The 24,052-nt window shown below is 33.2% G+C and overlaps 2 protein-coding genes across 2 annotated transcripts; one reads left to right on the forward strand and one right to left on the reverse strand.

The window, feature by feature from the left end:
* Positions 1 to 281: 281 nt before the first annotated feature.
* On the forward strand, positions 282 to 14,769 carry LOC124374080 (probable pterin-4-alpha-carbinolamine dehydratase; the record flags this gene model as incomplete). Its single annotated transcript, XM_046832376.1, has 3 exons — positions 282 to 437; positions 10,481 to 10,614; positions 14,506 to 14,769. Coding segments are annotated over 3 exons (473 nt in total), but the record flags the coding sequence as incomplete, so codon positions are not given.
* A 1,711-nt stretch (positions 14,770 to 16,480) lies between these two features.
* On the reverse strand, positions 16,481 to 20,909 carry LOC124374081. The gene is made up of 4 exons (XM_046832377.1): positions 20,411 to 20,909; positions 19,874 to 20,316; positions 18,815 to 19,006; positions 16,481 to 16,660 (listed from the first exon to the last, which is right to left on the reverse strand). Exons 1-4 carry the CDS (start codon positions 20,907 to 20,909, stop codon positions 16,481 to 16,483), a joined length of 1,314 nt encoding a protein of 437 aa, XP_046688333.1.
* Positions 20,910 to 24,052: the final 3,143 nt, after the last annotated feature.

Genomic DNA, 24,052 nt, shown 5'->3' on the forward strand with positions numbered 1-24,052 from the left:
TAGGGGGAGAAATATGTGAACCATAAAGGCAATGAACTCCAGCTAAGAAGCCTTCATTTACTTGTGGGTAAGTCAATAATGTAAATGAGCGATATCACCATAAACTTATAAACTTTGTTTACCAAATTTAAAATTTGGGTTTGTGTGTGTTTTTTAAAATATAACTTATATAATTTAAAATCTCAGAGTGCTACATCAAGTTACATAGACTGAGCCCTAAGTATGGCTTTTTTACTGAAATAATTGGTTTACATTAGCCTAAAACTCTCTTTTTGTTACAGATGCAAGAGAAATTGCTTGGGGGAGAGTTTCCAGAGGACAACGTGACTGGATTTTGCTACGGTTTCAGACCTCGGTACGAAAAATGATCAAGGGACAATGTTACTATATGGGACTTATTGATGTGGAGGAAAGGGTGGCAATACCGATAGACCAAAGTAAATGAAAATCCAAAGAATAAACAGTGCTAGTTTTCAAAATATAACCTTTTGATTGGAACTTCAAGTCATATAGTATGTTTGAATGCTTTTGTCCAATGCTTTTGGTTGTAACAAAACAAAAAGAGTCCGGGCCCGAATCAAGAGAACTCAAGAAGGCCTGGCAAAACTCCGAGATAAAAGAGGAAAAGGTAGTGTCTTTTTCCATGTCCGAGAAATAAAAAGTTAGTTAGAGAAACCATACTTAGTTTATTTCCTATGAAAGGGAATCCCACTATTTGGGAGGAAAACCCAAAAATTTTAATCCTGAATGCGGAATTAAATTTAAATAAAATGTATAACTTGTTTTGTGAGAAGCTACCCTGAAACGAAGGTGAGTTATAGTTTTTCTACACGTTTTTAAAAGATAATTTTTAATCTCCAGATTGGTCGGTCTCATGTCGACCAAATGTTGCACATGTGAAGAGTTTAAGCTAAAAATTTAAAATTCCGCACTTGAATGAATAGCCTGCAAAACGACGGCTAGGTGCTGTGGCACGAGCTTATTAGTATATAAGCGACGCGAAGCCAAAAGTTTTATTCTGCGCTAAAAGTATGAGGTCAGAAGTTGCTAAGGAAGAAAACCCAATATTCTTTCAATTGCATTTGTTTACATTCAAAACAATTTCCCTCCCGACGTTGCCTGTGCAGGTACTGTTTTATTTGCGCCAAAACAGTCGGGAATGTGTTTTGTAATAAGACTTAAAAAGTAGAAACAGCAACATCTACTCTATCATGAAAGAGAAGGTCAACAAGGGGCCTAACGAAGTTTGCTCCTTTGTGGATGACTACCTTAAACATGTTCCGGAAAGTGTTGCAGACTCCTCGTATTTTTTTCGGACTAATTGTCGCTGGTCAAAATAAGAACCAGACATTGACTAGGTTTTTCTTAGTTTGAATAATGACAGTAAAAGGTTCTTACAAAATTCTGCACTATTTATCCTGCTCAGAGGTCACAGTTTCCCTTTCTCTTGTGACAGAGAGTTCGGGCTTAATCCAAAAAGGTTGCTTAAATTTAAGCTTGACAAGATTATTCAGTATGTTGAAAATCATTGGATTGGTATAAATAAAAGTGCCAAACCTGGAAAGTTTCTTGTGAAGGAGGTGAGAGCTTCAGTGATTTCTAACTTCAAAATTTGGTGGATAAAGTATTCAAAAATACTCCAAAGTTTCAGAGGAAACAAAAAAGAAACCAAGCAAAAGAAAAGTCATATTTGGGATCAGTAAGCTGTTTCATTTTGATTATTTGATCTACTTTACAAAGGCTACATAAAGGCATTACACCACCATTAAATGGGTTTCTCCATTGCCATACCCTTTTTCCTATGTCTTTAACAAACAACAGGGATTACTGGTCCCAGCGAACTTGCTTACCAGGCAGGTAAAATGCCTATTTTTATTTAAAAAAAAAAAAAATTAAAACTCCAAGATTTAAGAAAAGTCATTCAGTATGTAACCTCATGAGAACAGACAATTTTATAACTGATATTTTAGAATGGCCTGTAATGGAAAATATTAATATGCAAGGGAAGGGAAGATGAAGTGATAAGTGAATCAACAAAAAAAACCTACAAAGTAGGGCACAAAAATTTAGTTTCTTTACAATGATATGGAGTTTAAAAAAATTGTTTAAGTAACATAATTTAAGATTAGGCCTCATACACAATAATTTGTACTCATTGTATCTTTAAAAATAAATGTTTTTTTTAAATTATGAGTGTTTTAACACAAATTTTTTTTCTTGTGAAATATTGAATAAACTTTGTTAATCAAGGGCATAAGTCACACATTTTTAAAAATTCATTAAAAAAATTTGAAATTTTGATAAAAGTTTGAAATCTTTACTATTTGGGATGTTAAAAATAAGGCAGAGAAAAATGCAATGCATATTTATTTAGGAATTTTATATTTGCTAATATAATATTTAATCGGTTTTATCAAGTTTTACGAAAGTTTACTTTTCATGACTGAATGCCCTTTTAACAAATACCGATTCAAATATAGGTCTATATTAGCAACGCTGAATCTCAATATTTTAAATTTCCGCGCACGACAAAGCAGTGTTTTGTTTGGGATGGGGTGTGATGCGAGAGGGATCAGCTAGTGATGTTACCGCGGATAGCTTAATTTTATACTGTGTAAAAGGACGAACATTACAAAAACAAAAAATACAGCCGATTTGTTTAATCGTACTTACTAACCTTCAATCTGATTCTGAAATGTTACGTGATGTTAGTTGTTGGGGAGTAAACCATAATTTAATTTCGATTTAAGTTGAATGTGGCCTATGATATAGTATTCTGTTTGTTTGTTTACTAAAATTAATAATATGTAATACTTTAGTAACATGTAAAAATACAAACATTACTATAATAATTAATAATGTGAATTTAAACTAGTGGAATAAAACAATAACTCGCATCACATTACAGAAGAATTTACTATGCGTGATTTTAAATCATTTTCCTTTATTATTTTCCAGGCTAGAACTTTCATCACGGAAGACTGATTACATTAATTTTTGATTCACTCCAGACACAGGTGTGTTACCAATCTGAAAGTGTATCAGGCAAGCTGTAAATTTGGGCCCTTTTGGTCTTTCCCATTCACTACTGAAACCTCGTTGGAATACTTTCTCTTCCATTCCTTCTCAAAGGATCTAGGAAAGAAAGTTTATCTAACCTCTTCAGTTTTTACTTAGGGAAAATGGTTAAGTTTAGATAATGTAAAGTTAGCTTATACAATATTCTTATTATATTTAATTTATTTTAGTTTGATCAAAATAGATTTAAAGGAAAACTGTACAAATAAAAATAATTGTAGCTATGAGCACTAGATCTAATTTTTTAAAGTTGCAAATATTCAAATATATTAATAACCCATTGTGCAGAATAACACATTTTATCATAATAAGGACAGAGTACAGAGATAAATAGAGAAGAAAAGATTTTAATGAGTAGGAAGCCTGATATGCAGTAATACTTATCAATATTAGCCTAGTTTATCAAGTTAATGGTAAGTTTTGTGAATTATAACTTTCTAATTATGGTTCATATATTTTAATATTCCTGGAAACTTGTATAGTTGCAAATCTAACTAATATAAATTACGTTCAATATCAAAAAGAAGGAGAGATTTTAATTAAATCCGTAACTACTTGTCGAATGACAGCTAGTGTAGTTTAACCATTTCCCATCCAGCTTAAATTTTGATGAAGAGTTTACATTAAACTTTCAAGGTAAAGCTAAAATTGCTGTATCAACAGTATTGTAGATCTACTAGAATTATCTTTTGAATATTTACTTAAATTTCAAATAATTTCCCCTTTACTTAATACTGGGTATTATAACTTTTACTTTTTGCTAGATAAAACTATATTACAAGTTATAGTTGAGATGATTTTAATTAACTGCATAGACGAAAAAAATAATGAGATAGTATCCCTATGATATTCTCTGGTTAATCAAGCTTTACACTTTTATTCCAACTAATGTGGACTTTATATACTGTTACTCATGTTAAGTTTATTAATAATTTAAATGGTTTGGGTAATTCTAATGTAAAAGTAAAGAAATCAAAATGTAGGCATTTATAAGGAAAACGGGAGGAATAATATCTCAGAGGGCTCGATAAAGATAGAGGCAACGAATAAGATGGTTCATCTGTCTATAATGTACAATATTCAAAAATCATTCAAATAATCACCACAATCTTCTAATGCAATATATAGGAACAAAGACTTCTTTGTTAGTTTCATTCATATATTTTTGACTATAATTTTAACTTTAACTTTGTGATAAAGATTTAATTATCTTTAAGTATCTATCTTGTATAAAAATTGTAGTTGATACAGTATACTGAATCGATAAAAAAGTGAAGTTCGTTTATGTAAATTTATGAGGTGTGCAGTATAAATAAAATAAGCGATCACCTCAACAATCTAATTAACTATCAATTAAAAATATATCTGCACTATACAAAAACGAACTATAAAAAGGATTTTACCTATTGATTTTTCACTAAATTAATAGTTGCCAGCTATTTTTATATTACAGAATAACTATAAATGCTTTTAATATACAATCTTAAAAGAATATAAAGTGATTAGGTTTGAAACATTAATTGTTCTCTAAACTTAATTGAAACAAAGGTTAAATCATGTGCTAATGTAATGTTAATTGAGTAATGGCTGGCTGCAAAGAAAAAATGGCTATGTACATGGTGTTATTTTTGGGCCATTTGGCACATTTTTATATTTGCCAACAAATTAGTAAAGATTCTAACTAAGATGTTAACTCTGTTTTTGTTTCTTACATTTATATAATATAACGATTCGCCTAAATAGGTTTGTTATTTCATCATTAAAAATTAGATTTTTTTTTTAAGGTATATAAAAACAGCGTTATAACTATACTGTAATTTGAATCCCCATAATATTAATTTTGGATTCTCAGTACGTTAATATCAAGGATTTTGTACTCATATTATATTGGTATGATTCAATATTCATTCTCTTGCATATCGATGAGTTTGATAAACATGAGTATTCGAAGATTTGATAATCAATGAATATCGTTGATTGTGATAATCAATTGGATATCATTTTGTTGTGGTTGACCATCTTATTTAGTATTGCAAGTGATTTTTGCAAAAAAGCACAAAACTTTTTTAAATGTTATTGTAGGTAGAATGCAATAACACAAATCATAATAGAAGTACTTTTCAAAAAAAATAACACTAATTCACCAATAATCACTTGTAACAAGTTTTTTATTTTCTAGATCAGGAATTAATTAAAAAACTAAAAAGTAATATTATATAAATACGATCCAATATAAACCAACCTGTGTTATAACGATATGTGCTGTCCACCTACAGACCTGGACCAGATAGTAATTTGCAACCAAACACATGAGGAGTGCAGATTAAAATTTGACCCAAGAAAAATTTGTATTGAATAAATAAATATAGCATCTTTTCCCTTGTAACTATATAAATTTTTGGGAAAGTGAACTGTATATATAATATTACACTTTCACCACAATCCATGTACAACAAGAAACAAATGCATAACAACACACCTAATATACAAGCAATGCCCAACTTAGTGATGACTTTATAATACGCTCCGTATCGTGCCTGCGCTAACTTTATTATTTAAAATTATTTGCAAAGTAAAATTGAGATAAAAAAAGGTTTCTTAAAATTTTTAGTCAGATAATGAGATTAAAAGTTTTTGATTGCTCTACAAAAAGTGAGTAGTCTTCATTTCATTGATTCCGTTCAGATGGGATTAATTGGTAGACTACCAATAATCATTGCTTTTGGAAAAGTGAATAATATAGCTGTATGGAGTATCAGATTTAAACTAATGGATTAACCAACTAGTTAATTGAAAGAGAATGTAAAAGGTATGAAAAGCAGGATCCTTTGGTATTTTTCAGCAAGATAAACGGTCTAACTATCGCCGCTTATTAATTTAAACTTGCTGTTTCCCGCTGGCTTTCACAAACGCTTATCAGTAAGCTTTGCCTGGTGTATCAGCACTTCTGGTTCAAGTGAATTATATATTTTAAATGCCGATGTAAGAAGTTTAACCCACCTTGTTGAGCCAACGATTAAGAAAAATCTGTCAAATATATGTCAAAAAAACCTAGTGCCCTTCAAATAATGAGTTTTGGGTTAAAATTAAAATACGTAACTGTTCACGTGATTCGCAGTTATCTATAGATGCGAGCAGCTCCGCTTTTGATAACTTTGAAAATTTGCAGTGAACGCCTTGGTTGCTGGCCCATTGTAGTTGCATTGTGATTGGGCATGAGCATAATCATATACCCTTCCCTGCATTGGTAATAATACATATACATACAAATTTTATTTAAAATAATATCCGGTAAAAATAGTTTCCAAATTCGGCATAAAGGACAAACACACCAAAACATTCATTTTTATTTATATATAGATTTTTTTTAGATTAAGAAACTCTAGTTAGCCAAGACTATATATGGGATAGATCAAACAATTTACAATGATTAACTAATAAAAACAGTTAATATCACTTTCTTACAAATGGTGAAACCAATCTATTAATTACCAGCATTTAACGTTTTAAAATGTGTTTTAACAACGAAAATAAAGCGCTGAGAGGCACTATGCCTGAGAACGTGTATAGGCCTACATTGAAAAGTAGTAGCACTGAAGTAGGCCATAGACTTGGTCAGATTTCTTATCAGTATATAATTAGTAGTACATTACTATATTGCTATTATGCATTGTATTGTGTTCAGTTTACCAGTAGCACGTTATCAAATCCAAAGTAGTAAGAAGGTTTCGTGAAGCCTAAAATGGTTTCGAGTCAGAGAATAAATAAAATGGAGGAAGGGAACTAAGGGTGGGTAACAACTGAGAGTTGTTTCTACTATCTATTGAATAAATATCAAATTCAGAATATGTAACCCTAATGGGCTAGCCCCACACCGAACTGGGAAAAAGATGCACGGGGACAAAATGGGACAATGATTATATCACCTATTAATGAAACATTGCTTAAGTCAGATACATAATTGTGGTGCCATCCCACAGTTTACATATAGTCCCATGGACCAGACCCAGTAGGGGTGCAGCCTGGACCGAACCAGACTGTACTAATAGGAACTTCTCCCACCATGACAACTCCCACTCCGCTACCCACTATCAGTATGGAATTTCATAGACTGCAAACCGGATTAAGAATAATCCTTCCTTAGGATAGCTTCATCAGTTTACACCCAACAACCACTTAATATTTTGTTGGGATCGGGGATAAAAAACCAGTAATAGGTTTTCTCCACAAATCGCATCCCAATAATGCATCCCCTAAACAACCGCAATGCTATAATTGTTTTTTTTAAATGCAAAATTTCATCTCATCTTTAGGTAAACCTGACAAGTTTTACCCTCAGCAGGGAAATCACTTTCTTGGGCTGGTTTATATAATACCTTCCAGAGTTGAAATCATCTGAGCTGAACAAAAACCGAATCTGTCCCATTATAATTATGGACAACTGTATGTGATGTCCAGGAGCGAGGCACATCAACTAAACCGTAAAATGATACGAGAATGTGTGAGTGGCAAAGGGCAATTCAAAACAGGTCCTAGTCTTACTAGGGGAGATGAATTTTGGAGTCGGTTGGCGGGGGGTTTCTTTCCCTACCACAGAGGTTCTTGTAGCCTTACATATGGGTGTGCCAACCCCTGCCGTCTGGGACAGTAGAGGCTGGTTCAGAGCTGACATCCCCTTCTTTCAAAGGGGACTTGAGATTATTGCTCTAAATTCTTCTCATGGATCTCGATAGGAGGCGGGTCCCTACCTTCTGGCTGTTTTAAATACCTTCCATTGAAATCACACTGAGCTGAACAAAACGATCTGTCACTTAATCCTGACAACTTTATGATGTCCAGGAGCGGGCGGCACAATCACTAACCGAAATGACGAGATTGTGTGGTGCAAGGGCAATCAAAAGGTCTATTCTAACTATGAGATGACTTTTGGAGTCGGTGGGGTTTTTTTCCCTACCACAGAGGTTCTTGCTAGCCTCTACATAAGGGTGTGCCACCCCCCAGCCCCTTTGTCCGTAGAGGCTGGGTTCATGAGCTGACATCCCCTTCTTTTCCAAAGATGGACATGAGATTATTGCTCCTAAAAACTTCTTCCTCATGATCTGCGATATGAAGGCGTCCCTACCCCAACCTTACCCATACCAAATTTTTTATAAGCTTCTTGTCCCTAAGAGAGAAAAAAAATGGCAGTTTGTATGGGTGGATGTTTTGAATTCAGTCTATCTCTGTTGATGTGGAGGGTTCTGTAAGATAGGCAATTCAAGGGTTTGAAGAAGAATTTTTCTTCCTTAGTGAGGCTTCATTTGGGACTTACATTAAGGACTGTAATGTTACAAAGCTAAAGCACCAGTAGCCAAGGAAAAAGGAGACGCACTTACTGTCATATCATTATGTTAAATTGCATATAATCTTTTCTAAGCTAATGTAGAAGCACAAGTATTCAGCTGTGGAATAGGTCAAAAGACAGAGCTAAAGAACACAGAAATGGCCATTAAACGTCCCCAAATGGTTGGCACAACTAAGATACAATGTTAGAGCCCTTTGTTTCTAACTTTACCCACAGATTTTTTTCTAAGTGGCTTTTAAACACTAGCTTGTTAGACAAGATGCCATATAAAATTATAAATTGACTTTCTACAAAAAAATAAATTTAGTTCCACTTACGTAAATAAAAAAGTTATTATAATTTGGGTTTAGAGCACCCTTTAAAAGGGAAAAGGGATTTGCGTTTACAGGAGGACCAAGTAGAATACATTTATAATGTTGAAGCAATGGTTTCCCAGTTCCTGCCAGTTAGGCCCTCACGTCTACTGAATCTCTTCAAATCATCTGCATTGTATCCTTGATTGAAAGTAGTCTATGGTTTTTAGTACTGAAGACATGTTTTGTACTTCCACAAAATTTTATCACCAAATCGCTTTATTGCTAGCAAGGGCATTATTAGGTTATGACATGGTAAGACAAGAAAAACTAGATATAAAATAGAAAAAAAAATTAAACTAATATTAAAGACCACCACAACTATAAATGATATAAAAGTGTTATGTGGAAAAATAGGGTTTACAATTCATAATTTTTGACTGAATTTCTTCTATTTATGACCAAAGTGTAAGAAAATGTCAACTGAAATTTTAAGGAAGTTTGAGAAATATGTTCATATTTTTAAAAACCGTATATACATAACTACTTTCTTTTACTTTATTGGTCCCAGTGAGGATTCTTTATAAACCACAGTCCGATGATTTCAAAATATATAATATGATTTATTTATCTTTATGGACTGTTCCACGAATTTTGATTTACAATGTTATATTTTATAATTATAAACACGTTTCTTTCCTTCTTGTGTCCTTCAGGTCTTGCTTGAGATGTTTGTCGAATTTTAAGCACATTAAAACATCAGTTGAAAAGTAAGCAGTGTTCTATTTTATATTTAATGGCTGTTTTTCTTAATAAAAACACATCTAGATGTTTAATATGGACTTTTTGATAAGCTACATGAATGAGCTAGTCACCAAGTTGTAAAAACCACTAAAAGACTGTCACTCTGCAATTTCTGGCTCAGAATAATAATTTACATTGAATAGCCTAGCTTCTAAATAACTAAAGATTTTAATATATTTTTGTTTTATCATTATAATTATATCTCAAATTTAATTTACCTTTTGCATCTTTGAGACATTTAAAAGACTTTGTAAAAATTAATTTTGTAATAATAACCTATTTTGTTTTGTTTTTTTTATGAAAGGTCTTTCAAACCGATGATATCCCAACATCCTATTTTTCTAAGTTCAGAGAATATTTTCAAAAAAATTTAAATAGAAATATCTTTTTATCTTATAAATAAAAATGAATCACTAAAAGTGTTGCTAAGTCACTAAGCTCACGAGAACAGCTGTACCAATTTGGCTAGAATCAGGCAAGGGGGATGAATCATGTGGCAATCATAGTGGCCACATTACATGTCGATAAATAAAATCGTAATGGCCTTGGACGATCAGCAATGCGTGATGTGTAGCGGAAGAGGCACAAAGTCGATGTACTATGCATTGTTGTACCATATTGGCTGTATCACATTATTGTCAGAGGTTGAAAAGTAACAACCCTTCTAAGTAAAAAAAGGTTTATATAGTTAGGAAATTTTAGGTAACTGTAGGTATTTCATGGTCTACATAAAGGCGACCTCCCTGCCATATAAAAAATTGTAATTGTTGTATTGATATGATGCGGAATAACTCAGGCATTACTGCACTGTAGGAACGATGTTAACATTGTAATTGAACTTAGTTTAAAAACGGAAAATAATACTTATGTTAAAAAATTATTATTTTTATTATCATAGTTTCAATTTTTTGGCTAGTCCTAATAAAAAATGTTAATGGAAGTTATTTTTATGATTTTACAGGCTCTGTCACCCAAACTTACAGGATAGGGGACAGGGAGTCACACTTAAAACCTCTTTTTAACAAAAGCAGTGGGTCCTGGAGTATGGGAAGGACGCAATTCACAAAGATTTTTCAGTTTAAAGACTTCAACCAGGTAAAGTTGCTGAGTGAGCATACACATGAATCATGTAGCCTGATTGTGGTGTTTGATTTTGAATCAGTTTAATTAATTGTGTGACTAACTTTTCCTAATACCTAAATAAGCACTGTTATTGAAACAATATATCAAACGTTTTTGTAAACTCATCCATACATGTTTTTTAAATTTATACAAACAAGCTATTTTTTAAAAATAAAAATATCCCATTTCTCATTCAAGCTTAATGACTATGTTGAATAAATAACTACATATAAAAATGTGAAGACAAAACTCAACTATCAATTTAAAATTGAAACAATTTGTTTTCATCATAAAAATCATGAACATTCATTAACTTCATGAGTTGGTTTAAACTTTAAAAGATGATTAGATCCTTTTTACTTTCTCTTCCAATAACTTACATAGATGGCCAAAAAATCAAGCTTTTGTTGTAAATTTTGTAATTTTGTGTATGTAAGCACTGAACTTGACCAAATAAACAACAAATTTTAATCAAATTTGGCTTGCAAGTGTACTTAAAAGACTTCCATGGCTAACAAATATCCACATATATTTCATTCTGGGATATAGTGATATTATATAAGATTGTTTTCACAGCTTATAGCCCATTAAATCTATATGTATTTGATCTTAGTATGTACGGTTAAATCATTAAACACTAAGATAGTTTAAAGATTCAAACCACGATTGTCTTAAATTTGATGCTAGAAAAAACATGAACGATTTTTTCATACAGATAACATAAATTTTGGAATATAAATTTTAATCAATATTCATTTTTTGTCTCACATTGTGGCATACAGGTTTTTCTTTCAGTTGTTGCTTGTAAGTGTGAATTAGTGATTAAGACCTTTTACTGCCGACGTGCGCGATTGCGCACAGCTGCCGTTTGAGTGCTAAAATCGCCAACGTGCGCTATAAAAGATGTCTCGTATTTGTTTTATACTGGTTTTTTCAATGTTGTCCAAATGCATCGAAATTCAGCTGTGTTATTCATTACTATAATGACAACACACAGAAAACAGGTTTTATAATCTATGGAAGCCATTTTTGTTACTGAACTTCTTTGGATTATAACTCGAGTTTGGTTTGATGAGGTTATGGTCGATCTCATTAGTTGTGAGTTCCACTTGTGTTGTTTCGTGTTTTTACACTTTTATTTGACATTTATATTTGTAAATCTACATATTTTAACGATTAAATAAAATGAGTACTGGAGGGAAGAGGAAGAGAACCAGGACTGTCTGCAAAAACTGTAAAAAAGGTGTTCATCCCACAAGTTTTGGGAACCACAAGTGCTAATCAGCAGGCCTATGAACCTAAAAATGTATATATATATTTTTGTAAATATTGATCAAAGTGTCTTTTAACTTTAATTTTCTATTATGTATTATATTTTCATATCAATGGACAGTTGATTTATGTATTATATAAAGTGATTTATGTATTTATAAAGCGATAATAGTGTAAAAGTTATGTATCAATAAACGTTGTTATCTTGAAATTCGAGGATTATTGCACCAATTTCAAAAATTCATCACAGCTTCAGTAATTTTTTCAAGGTATGTTCCTAAAACTTTTGTGGGAATGTTTATATATAATTACTATACAATAAAAAAATTATAATTATGGGCGGTGGTTTAATATTTAAATATAGTTGTTAAAGTTGCAAACTCAAAAAATATAATTTTTTATTTATTAAAAAATTTTTGTTTCATGACATAATATATATATTTTTTAAGGACAGAAAAATGTTTAAATTATTTTTTGTAAGCAAATTACAACTTATAAAAGGGAAAAAAACAAGATAAAGTTTATCAATTTATGATAAAAAATAATGGAATCCATGATTTTTAAAAAAAATCATTACATTTTAAGTCAATTTCAGCCCGCATTTTTCAACAAACTAAAAAAAAGGTGTCCGGACAGTAAAAGGGCTTAAGATATGTATTTACCGGGCTGTGACCTGTAATTTCTAACATTGTCAATAATTTAATAAAAGTTCAAAAAGACAAGATTTTTTGTTATTATTACTAAAAATGACTAAAACAATTTAGTTTTAAATTTGTTTCTTCTTGTTTTGTAAGTCAGGGTAAACCAAATCATGTCACAACTCGGACCTAGAGAAGGTCTCTGGGAAGTGTTGAAAAATACATAATAGAACAGTGTGTTGAAAAATGTAAGTAAGAACATTTATGCATATTTTGGTACTATTTAACTACACACAATGGTATATAGTTATGTTTAATAATTTAGTTACAGTAATCTATCTAGTCCTCTACATTTATCCTCTTGGAAATATTAAAAAATATCCTTTCAGAAAAAGTACTTAAGAATACCACTAGTTGTGTTAAAGTGTTTCAAACTGCACATGCACTTTTTTATTCTTTCAGTCAAAGTCTGTAAAATTTATAGTATTCCAGCATGCATAATTGCCACACAAATCTCTTCACCATGTTTGATCTTTTTCTTTAATTTTGTAGTACTTTTTTTACTCTTCACAATACATTTCTACAATCACTCTATGTTATCTGTCCTTTGGCCTATTTCTTAATTTTCTGTCATGTATATTCCACTGCAACATCCTTTCATCCTGCATCCTTTTCATAAGTAGAAATCAACACATTTTAATCCCTTTCTGATAAGGGAATATGGGATGTACGTACTCCTTGAAAGTTTGTATAAATATGATATTGACTAACTAGTGCTTTGAAATCATCCATAAAAATGTCAACACAATCCTTACAGGTCACCACTAGTACCTGTATATTCCGAAACTGTAGAGTTGATGGTTGCTTTACAGGGTACAAGCATAACCAAATCACCTAAGTATGAAGCACCTAAAGGGACTTCCTTTGGTGCTTAAGTTACCAAATTAAACTTGTGTTGTGTTCTTTATTGTGTAATTAATTTTTGTGTTTTAACAATGATTTTGTATAAAAATTGTAAGTTTCAGATTTTTTTTATCCATCTGTTAAAGTTGTTACTGCAGGACAAGTAATTTAACCGTTTGTTGTGGTAGTTTTAGCAGAAGGGTTCTCATGGTTTTGGTTGTTATTATGGTTTAAATGGACTTTAAGTTGTAAAAGATATTATATGGCCGTGATTTAAATAATAAATGCTTTGCAAAACACAAAATAACACAAATAAAGCGGATTTTTCTTATTATAATAATAAAGACAAAAATGCAAAGCCTGCGTTTTGGGTTTGGTACATTTATACAAAAATACAATGATCCCGTCAAACTTTTACCCAAGCCAACCACCGTTAATTTAAGGTGGACCCTCCAGCCAGCTTTGTTACAAACCAGTGACCCTCATTATAACTGTACACCAGACCACAAAACCCCCATAGTGTCAGGTGTGGTAATTGAACCTTCCTCCAATGCCAAACCCGTGTACAAGAGTAGTGACTTAGCTGTCTTGGATGTGTAGAAAAGCTCACTTAAGATTTGCTATATCCTAATTCTCTCCCTTGTGATTTTTCCCTTGAAATTTCATCTTGTGTAACATATATGGCAAACCACATAAAAGGGTTAATCAAGACAGACATTCTCTTCTCTGACCAACCTGCAGGAGATTTTTGGTTCAGTTAACCATTAGCATTTATTTAAATGTATAGTATACAGTATTTCAGCATCATAAGTCTGTAATCATGTTAGGAAAATTGAAGAAATTTTACAGAATGCCTGAAATTGGTCTTGTAGTTGTTCTCACATCTTCTCTGGTCAACCTACAGGAGATTTTTCGTTTAGTTAACCATTTGCTTTTCTTTCAATGTATAGTTTACAATATTTCACCATCATAAGTCATTAATCATGTTAGTAAAATTGAATGAATTCTACACAGAATGGCTGAAATTGTTCATGTAATTGTTGTCATGCAGGCATTCAGCTTCATGACCCGTGTAGCACTGCTGGCTGAGAAGATGGATCATCATCCAGAATGGTTCAATGTCTACAACAAAGTCAAGGTCACACTGTGGAGTCACGATGTTCAGGGGCTGAGTCAGCGGGACATCAAGATGGCCACTTTCATGGAGACTGTCGCTGCATCCTTGGCAGCTTAAATAACGGAGATAATAATATATGTGTGATATTTTCTATTGTTTTATTTTTAGAATATAATATAATGTTAATTTACAAACCTATCTGGTGTTTTATTTGTTATTGTTAATTAATCTATGGGTTTCTGATAGATTTGCTAAGAAAATTCTCTATTATTATTTATATTTGCATCATTTAAGAATTTTCCAAAAAAGGTGCATCAGAAAGAAATTGAGGGAATAAGATCAAGAGATCACCGGAATATTTCAGTAGTAAGGAAGGGTAGAGGAGTAGAAGAGAGAAGATAAAAACATAAAACAGGAGATGGGAGACTGTAAAGATGAAAGAGAAAATGGGAGAGTAAAATGTGCCAAAACAGATTTAATGATGCTGAAAAATGCTAAATATGACTTATTTAATAAAACATTATAGTCTGTTATATTTTGTATATTATTAGTCCAAACAATTTTGCTTTACTAAAACATATATTGATTAATTTAAACTCTGGCTGGTTGCAGAAAAATTCTTAATGAGCTGACCAATAATCAGATAACAGTAAGCCACAGAGATATCTCTGTCAGTATAAATAGAATTTATAACATTTTGTAATGGTATAAGTTAACACAATAAATTTTAATTTGCAATAGTGATGGTATGAGTTAGCCACATCAGCATTTTGTTTTGACTTTATTGTCCACAATTGATAAAATGAGAAAGTAGCATTTGTTTTGATGTGAAAAGTAAATAAATTAAACTTAAGTAAAATGCAAGTATAAGACCCTATTTAAACCCTATTTAATTTTACAAATCACTATTAGTATTATTAAGACCATAACAAATACCACATAATATTTATTCATCACTGTCATACAATTCAGATTGATTCAGAGCTCTTGCTTAAGGATTCTCTACTGAAAAATTAATTTCCCACAATTACATTTTGAATATAAAAAAATTGTTCCAGTTAGACCCAAAGCAAGTCATCAGCAGCATTACTGAGTTTATTTGTATTTATTAAATGTATTTTTTGAACCTTTAAATTTAAAAAAAAAGGCATGTACATTATGGGTAAAAGATACTGGAATTTAATAAAAGTATTGTGTGATATCTAATTTCAAATTGTGTAAAAAGTGCAAAAAATCCAAAATGCTCCCATTTTGAAAACAAGTTTTATAATGAAAAATTAATATCCGTGCTTTTTTTGCCATTATTGTGTGAAAAATATTTTAATTTTTTTTTGTAAACTACTCTAGAGTCACAGATATGAGATCTGTAGGTCTATTGCTTCCATATTGAATATATTGCTTTTTTAGTTCAAGTTGCATAGACTCAGATTCAGAAGTTAAGTCAGAATCAGTACTATTTTTAGGAATATGTATTAAAAAAATTGTTATTCTACAGTAAGATTATACTGATACAATGGAGTATCAAAAGACTAGTCAGGATATCGCGAAAGTCTGTTAAACTATCTGTAAAGTTTTGCCTTTATGTCTAACTTTTCGGCTGTTTGGCCTTTTGATCCAAAATCAGTAATTTTCCTTCGACTAAGAGGAACTTATGTACCAAGTTTCAAGTCTGTGGGACCTTTCTATTAAGAGTTTTATTGATGATTTTAAAAAGGACGTCATATACGTAGTAAAGGGTCCTCTTTTTTTGTTTGCTTTTTTAAAGAATTTTACCTTCTCCCTCACAGTAATCACTAAGTAGCTAACATCAATATTTGTCTTACATCTCTGAGCTCAGTATCTAACACCTTCATCTTCTTTAGATGTCAGCAGCAATTAAGGTCCAATTAAGGTAAGCAATAAAAACAAATCAACTCACCTTCTCCTGCACAGTATCCCAACCCTGTCGTATCCAGCGTTGGCACCTGTACTTGTTGAAAGTGGATACCATGGAGTATCTCTCTGTGTCCTTGAGGTTCGAGAACATCAGCCAGAATATCAGCAGATAGATCAAGATGACCAGAGCCAGAATGGCTGCTGCGATGCAGTACTGAAATAATTTGGTCAATTGATCAATTATTGTTTCTTTCAAACACAGTAAAATATCCATTAAATAAAATGGTGTGAACTAACAGAAATAGCATCTGAAAATAATAAAGAAGCCTTGTACTTAGATCTTAAATTTATAAAATCTATTAGCTGATATAAAATCCAGTTATAAATAAAATTCATGTAAATTCAAAACTGAAATTGCAGCCTGTACTTATTATTATAGTTATAGTTGCAGTTATTTTAAAATATTATTTGCAACTTTCAATGTCAGAAAGTATTAGCCAATTTTTATGAATTTACTTTTGTCAAATGCTAAGAGAAACAACAATTGGTACATGTGATGTGTGGATTGGTCTACATGTTTTAAGGAGAATATAATTGGGGAATTAGATTCATGGGTGAAGGAGGTGTAACCAGTAAAGATTGACAGGTCCATAGCAAGTGTCATTAACCAATTATTAGTCCAATAACTAATGGGAATTGACAGAGTTCTTCAGTTTTTTCCTGGAGTCCTAATCACAGGGTTTCCAGTTTAGGCTATCCTGGCTAAAAATTGAGGTTTGAAATTCAAATTTCAGTACCTTTACCCTTGGCACAAGGATCCATAGCATTGTAGAATTTGTACAGAAAACTCAATCCCACACCATTAGCCTTGGTCAATAGCCACATATACGCAGATAATTAATATCTTGCTTTTATATAGCAGTACATAAAAACACGAGAAAAAAATTAACAGCCTTTTAAATTTCATTCATGTAGGTAATGCAGTTATCAGGTTCACTGTTCAGTGTCACCATCTAGCACTCATTTTGTGGAACTAGATGTATTAGTTTTTGTCACACAAGTCCATGAACTATGAAAAAAGTGGTAAATTAGTATTCCATTGCTGATTATGTCAAGCTTTAAGGTTAGGGTTCCTCCAAATATATTGTTGAGTTAATAATGTTTTCTTATTCCATAATCATTATGCATGGGGATTTTAATTTCACCTTAAATTTTAATTAGCTTGGGTCTTTCATATCACTTGTTCTAAGTGATTGTTAAAGAGAAAGCTTTCTGACGTTCATATGTCATAAAAATGTGTATGTAGAATGATGATCACTAGAGATGGTCATATGTGGAATATCAGGAATTTATTTCCGTCCATCAATGTTCATGAATAGTAAAAATCCAAATTGGAGCACAAGTTTCTTCATTTTAATTTGTATAATCGTTCACATTCATTTTTCATCCTACCTGATTTTAAGTGAAATTTTAAAATCCTAGGAGTAAAAAAGTAAGTCCCAATTACTTAAAAAATAAATCGTTGAAGTAGGCCTATTTTATGATTTTACCCTAAACAACATTTTCTGAGCAAGGTACATTAATTTGTTGACAGATTTTTAACTCTACAAGTAAAAACCTTAAAACTGTTTGCATTTTTTTAGTTAATTTTGTTACTGACATTTGATTTTTCATCTTGCATTATTGTGTAAACTTGTCATTGCAGTATGTATTAATATTATGAATTTTACCTTACTGTTACCTTCTTAAGGTTTTATTTTATTTATTTGTTTATTCAAACAACATTCACAACATTTTTTTGTAAAAAATACAATATTTAAGAAAGCAATTGCTTATAAGCATAAATAAATTACAACATTGTAAATAGTGGAGTAAAAAAGTACAAAAATACAGTAAGTAGTAGAAAAAAAGAAACGAGAAAAGAAACAAGAAATATTGCAATCAGAAATATAATTATATAGCAACAATAACAATGGGATTAATATACAAGATAATAGTAATAATAATAAAAATAAATAATGTCAAAAACAGATACGATTGAAAGCAAATTCACTATGGATTGTGCCTTGAATAAATAATGAGGGATATATTTTATATAGTATAATATATATGAGGGAATATTTTATATAACCCTAAAAATTAACAATAAACCAAATGAAATAAATCATTTATGGTATTAAGAATAACTAAATAAAATTTAAAGAAATAACAAGACATTTAAATATTATATTAAGAATTTAAATTCTGGCACAATTAATTGTTTTACTTGATGAGGAAGTAAATGAATGAATCCTACTAAATATTAATTAAGACATGTACAAGTTAATACTTCAAATCATCTTCTTATTTGATAACTAAATTCACTTACCGCCACAAGCATAGGTTTAGCTCTGGTGATGGAGGTGATGATGCCATACACCCCCACAATGATGATGCATAGAGAAAGCGCCATCGCTCCCCAAACCCAGTTGACAAAACCTGTTTGGCCGATCACAATGTTGATGTGGTTACGGAACAGGAAGTGTATCATGGTTAGTAGCAAAAGAGCTAGACCAACCAGCTGTAATCAAGCATAAAAACAATCATAGAAGCAACTTGAATAATTTATGTTAACTAAATTTTTAAAAGCCGCTGGACTAAAATCTAAATAGTGTAATCAGAAATTGTAAAATTGTGTAATCGTGAAATCAAGAAGCCACGAAAATATTTGATTAAGAATTTCAAGTGATATAATCTTGTACAGAATGTTTTCCCAGTTGGATAGTGTTTTACATCACTTTGGAACTGTCAGTATTAGGCAGTATTAAATAACATTATATATCTGTCATTACCGATCTGAACTATACACTATGAACTCTCTTATCCGCTCTTGTACCACAAGAAAAGCGAATTTGCACAAGGGCTATGGATGGAATTGCAGAAAAAGAGAAGTTAGAGGAGTCGCATATTTCTGATAAATTTCAGAGGTCTACCATCATATCATGGTACTTCCTAAGAGAGTGGCTCTAGAGGGAAAGAAACAAAACAACCTCATAGGACAGCATTCATTTTATCAAGAAAATACCATGGCAAGGTTAAAATAATACAGGGCAGGTAAGGGGGACCCAAGCATAAATTACCATAAATCAAAATGCTTTTTATAAATTCACCTGTTGCATGGATCCCAATTCAAATTTATATAATGTGAGTAACAGGTGAGTTTAACAGCAATCATTAATAAGTAAGATTAAATTACCGAGATACTTTTTTACAGTTGCAATGAAATAACCTTCACTCTTTCATTTCCATTGCTTTGAATTGCTGCAAAGTACACAATAAGGAATTATAAAAAAGAATAATAACTTCCATGCCTGGTCCCTTATAGGGCCATGAAGAAACTCATGACTAATAATCAATAGAATATTATATGTTATCAACTTTAACTCACCACCAGTAGGGTATTTATGATGAATAGTGCCCACAGAAGCGTTTTAAAGTTCCTTGTGTACCTTTTACACTGAATCACTCTGTACTGTTCTTCATACTTCTCCCCCTCTTTGTCATTGTCCTTGATTTGATCCTCAGGTCTCTTTTCTCCCTGAATTCCATGCTCACCCAATCCCAAGCTGCCTAAATCGTAAGCATCTGCCCTTGCCAGTATGGGTTTTCCTGAGCCCGTGTATGTTCTCTTCTCTGTGTATGGCCGTGTGTCGGGGTAAGGCTGGCCTGAAATCTTCTGCTGATATTCAATATCGGTTGACCTATGGAAAGTTACATCTTCATATCCAGAGGTATTTGTTGGAGGATATCCATAACCAGATCTGTCATTTTGAACTGGCACTGGTTTTTTTGAGAAGCTTTTCAGTCCCATAGTATCTTTTTGGACGGCAGCTTAAAATGAGTTTGTTTCTAATGACCTGATCATTCACTGTCACTGGTTCTCCATCGTAATTAATTGCTCTGCAGATCAGGGAGGAATGCTTACCGAGGTCTCCATCCGGGTTTTCAGATGATGATGCAAGGTTGGGGTCCCGATATTGAACTGCAGGGAGGGAAGGATCGTAACATACATCTTTGGTCTCTCTCTCAAAACTTTTCACTGGTTCAGTTTTTGGGCTTTCTGGTCTTCTATTTTCTTGATGGTGCTTTATCCTTGTAGTGAGAAAGGTTGTTAGGGAAGTAGTTTTTGGATTTGCAGTGTCTTGAAATTGGCCAACGGGCTGCTTCTCATGCTCTTTGGGTAGTCTATGATAATCATCACTAGGATAAGGAGCTAAGTATTTGTTTCTGTCACTCTCTGGTATTTGGAAATGTGCTTCAGGAAGAAATTGTTTGTTCGTTGGATACACGTTTTTGTAATGCACTTTCTTCTTTGCCAAATTTCTCTGTTGGCTCACAATTTCATCATATGTCTCGTACTGCCCAGGTCGTTGTTGGTGAGGTGATCTCTTTTCTTTTTGCAAAGTTGAGGATTTCTGATCCATTTCTTTAACTTAGGGGGATAAATTTCAAAATTTATTTAAAAACTAAATGCTCACCAAGTTATTTTAGACTAAAAATTTGATTCTGAGCATGTTTAATTTAGAAAAATATGGTTATTGTTTTTACACTGATTTACTATCAACAACAAACTTACTATTTTTCATCTGATTCCATATTTAATAGTAATACTTTTGAAGATCATGTGTTAATATATTTAGGGGTTTTCTCAGTTGTTAATGAAGCTTTTAATTAAATCCATGAGTTTAATTGAGTGCATTATTAACTCATATATTTTATCATTTAAACTATAGGATTTCTGTATGGGGAACTCTTCATCCGCCAAAAGACTTAAAAAACAAAAAACTGGCTATAAGAATAATCCGTACATTTGTAATATAATAAATAAACTCTTTATTTTCTCAATTTGCAAAATACTTTAGGAATTTCTTAAATACAATCATCAATGTATAAATAAATAAGACTCTTTTACATAAAAAACTTAGATAAATAAAATGTTCTTGCCAAATCTGACCAAAAAGTAAAAACAAAACTTGAAATACATACAAACTAAAAATTAATCTTAAATACACAGAATAACAAAAAATTAATGCTTTTATTATTGAACAAAGTATTGAAACCTTACATCGCCGCTCGCACACCACCCCACAGCAAACCATCAGGGAAGCGCGCGCCCATGGTGGTGAACGGGATGCCGGATCAAAACTAACTAGGTGAAAATAAGAACACCGTGGTCAGTATACTCAGGTTCATTCACTAAGACAACATTAGGCCTATCCAGTCAATATAAAAAGGTATATAATTATACTATAAATAAAAAAAATAAATAAATAAAAGTGCCTGCAGTTGTATATACCTCGAACAATTCTTGTCAGGTGCACCTGCATACAAAAATTGGAAACGCCATAATTTGAAACAAGAAATGCCAATTCCACCCGGTATCCTTCGGCTAAGGGCGGGCTCCTAATGAAATCCAAGAAATAACTAAATAAATATCTAAAACTAACTTAAAATTAAATAACAAAATATAAACTATATAAATGGCAACAATAACAATAACAAATAAATAAAGAATATGAGCAGGGTATCACAGATGTTGACTAGCAGTAATGTCCATCATGGTGGCCGTCCTTCAGCAGAGCGCAAAAAGAGAAGGTTCTCTGCGACCACGCATGATGGAGAGATGACAGGAGAAAAACAGCTCATCTCTTGGACCTCATCAGTGAGGGGCCGTAAACTTAGCCGCACATGTCAGAAGGAGAATAGCTCAGCAAAACTAACAAACACTAAATAAACAAAATATATTAAACTGGAGCTACTCCTAACTTGTACACCACGGCTCGGAGTCTTTGCCACTCTACCGGAAAGGCCAAACGCCTTCAAATGGTCAGTGGCCTCTGCAGCCAATAAACCACACACACATACACTATATAAAACACACATGAGCCGGGGAGATATAGGTATTGAACCGGCTCAGACTCCCCCCCCAAAAGGAGGAACTCCCCTCTGTTTAATTTCTTCAAAATGAAGAACCAAACGAAATGCCTCTCCCCCCAATGGTTGAAGAATTATAAACCGGAAACCCTGAAGTCTGCAGAAGGGAAAACCAAGAAAATCCAGTTGGAGGCAAGAAATCACTCCAAGAGTTGCGTGGGTACAAAGAAGAAAACAGGAACCTTGATCAGGAAGAAGGAGCAGAGGTGATCAGGACTCTGGACCTAAAACCCTCCCGCACAGACTAAAGAGAAATCACGGATGACTCCGGCAAGGCTTCAGATGGGATATGTGCGCCTTCCTGAAAATCTTCTCGGACTGAGGATCTCCCAGTCGGGCAGTCACCGGAGTCAGAAACTTCAAGATGCGGTGGGGACCAGTCCACCTGTAGCAAAGTTTAGCAGCTCTTTTATCCACAGCCGAACTGACTGGGTGAGCCTTGCAGTAAACTAGATCCCCCACCTGGAAGGGATTGGCAATACGACCTCGGTTGTACTTCCTCCTTACTAACTCCCTAGCCCGAATGAGATTCCGCCTGGCTGCCTCCCAAGTGGCTTTCACATCGGGAGTACCAGGAGGTGGCAGAAGATCGCTAATTTTCCAAAGGTTCGCCAAAGGGTTGTTTGGCGGAAAGCCAAATAATAACTCGAAAGGTACCGCCTTGTGACTTTCATGCTGGGCCGTATTAAAGGCAAATTGGATCCAAGGTAGTTGTTGATCCCAGGTGGTCTGATTTTCCGCATGAAAGGCAATGAGAGCAGATCGAAGATTGCGATTAAACCGTTCGGCGTGAGAAGGCTGAGGATAGAAAGGGGAAGTAGTCACATGGCGGATTCCGTGCCCAAAGCACATTCTTTTAAAGATATTGGAGACAAACTGTGAACCATTATCGGGGAAAACTAAGGTGGCGGGGATTCCAAAGTGTTGAAAAAAAAAAAAAAAATGGTTACGAAGTGCTTGCACCGTGAGCTGCGCGGTAGCACTCCGCAATGGGAACAACCAAACAAACTTGGAGAAGGCATCCACACAAACAAGTAGGAACTTATTTCCGGACTTGCTACGCGGGAGAGGCCCAACATAGTCAATGAAAACCTTCTCCAAAGGTTTTTCCGCCACCTCAGATGACAAAAGACCCAACTTGGTATTTTGAGCGGGTTTTGCTTAGCGAGCACAGTTCACAAGAACGTACTCGAGCTGCAATATCCCGGTCCATACCTTTCCAGATGAACTGATCCCTAATCTTCGCGATGGTCTTATGAATTCCTAGATGTCCGCCCACAGGAGAAGAATGAAAATACTGAAAGACCATCGGTACAAGAAAGCTTGGCAGCACTAACTTAGGTTTTCTCCGCTGCTTGTCACGGCAGCATAGAGCACCTCGGTACAGAAAATAAGGAGGGTGGGCACCTCCGTTTTTAAGCTCATTGATGATAGCAGTCAGCTCGGGATCCTTAAGTTGGTGTGGAACAATGTCCGAAAATGCCAGAGGAAAGTCTAGGAGCACGCCACAACATGGCGGCTCTGATAAATTCTGGTGGTCGTTGGGTAAGTGATACATGCGTGACAGAGTGTCCGCTATGATATTTTGGGTGCCTCGCACGTGCTGCACTGTGAACTTAAGGGCAGAAATTTG

This window comes from Homalodisca vitripennis, unplaced genomic scaffold (genome assembly GCF_021130785.1).
Source record: "Homalodisca vitripennis isolate AUS2020 unplaced genomic scaffold, UT_GWSS_2.1 ScUCBcl_7209;HRSCAF=14792, whole genome shotgun sequence".
In the NCBI taxonomy this organism is placed as follows: domain Eukaryota; kingdom Metazoa; phylum Arthropoda; class Insecta; order Hemiptera; family Cicadellidae; genus Homalodisca; species Homalodisca vitripennis.

Coding starts and splice junctions, on each gene's coding strand:
- LOC124374081 (XM_046832377.1), bottom strand. CDS start 20,909: ATGGATCAGAAATCCTCAACTTTGCAAAAAGAAAAGAGATCACCTCAC. Junction 19,007..19,873: donor TCATAAATACCCTACTGGTG/GTGAGTTAAAGT, acceptor GCTTGATTACAG/CTGGTTGGTCTAGCTCTTTT. Junction 16,661..18,814: donor CTAAACCTATGCTTGTGGCG/GTAAGTGAATTT, acceptor AAATTATTTCAG/TACTGCATCGCAGCAGCCAT.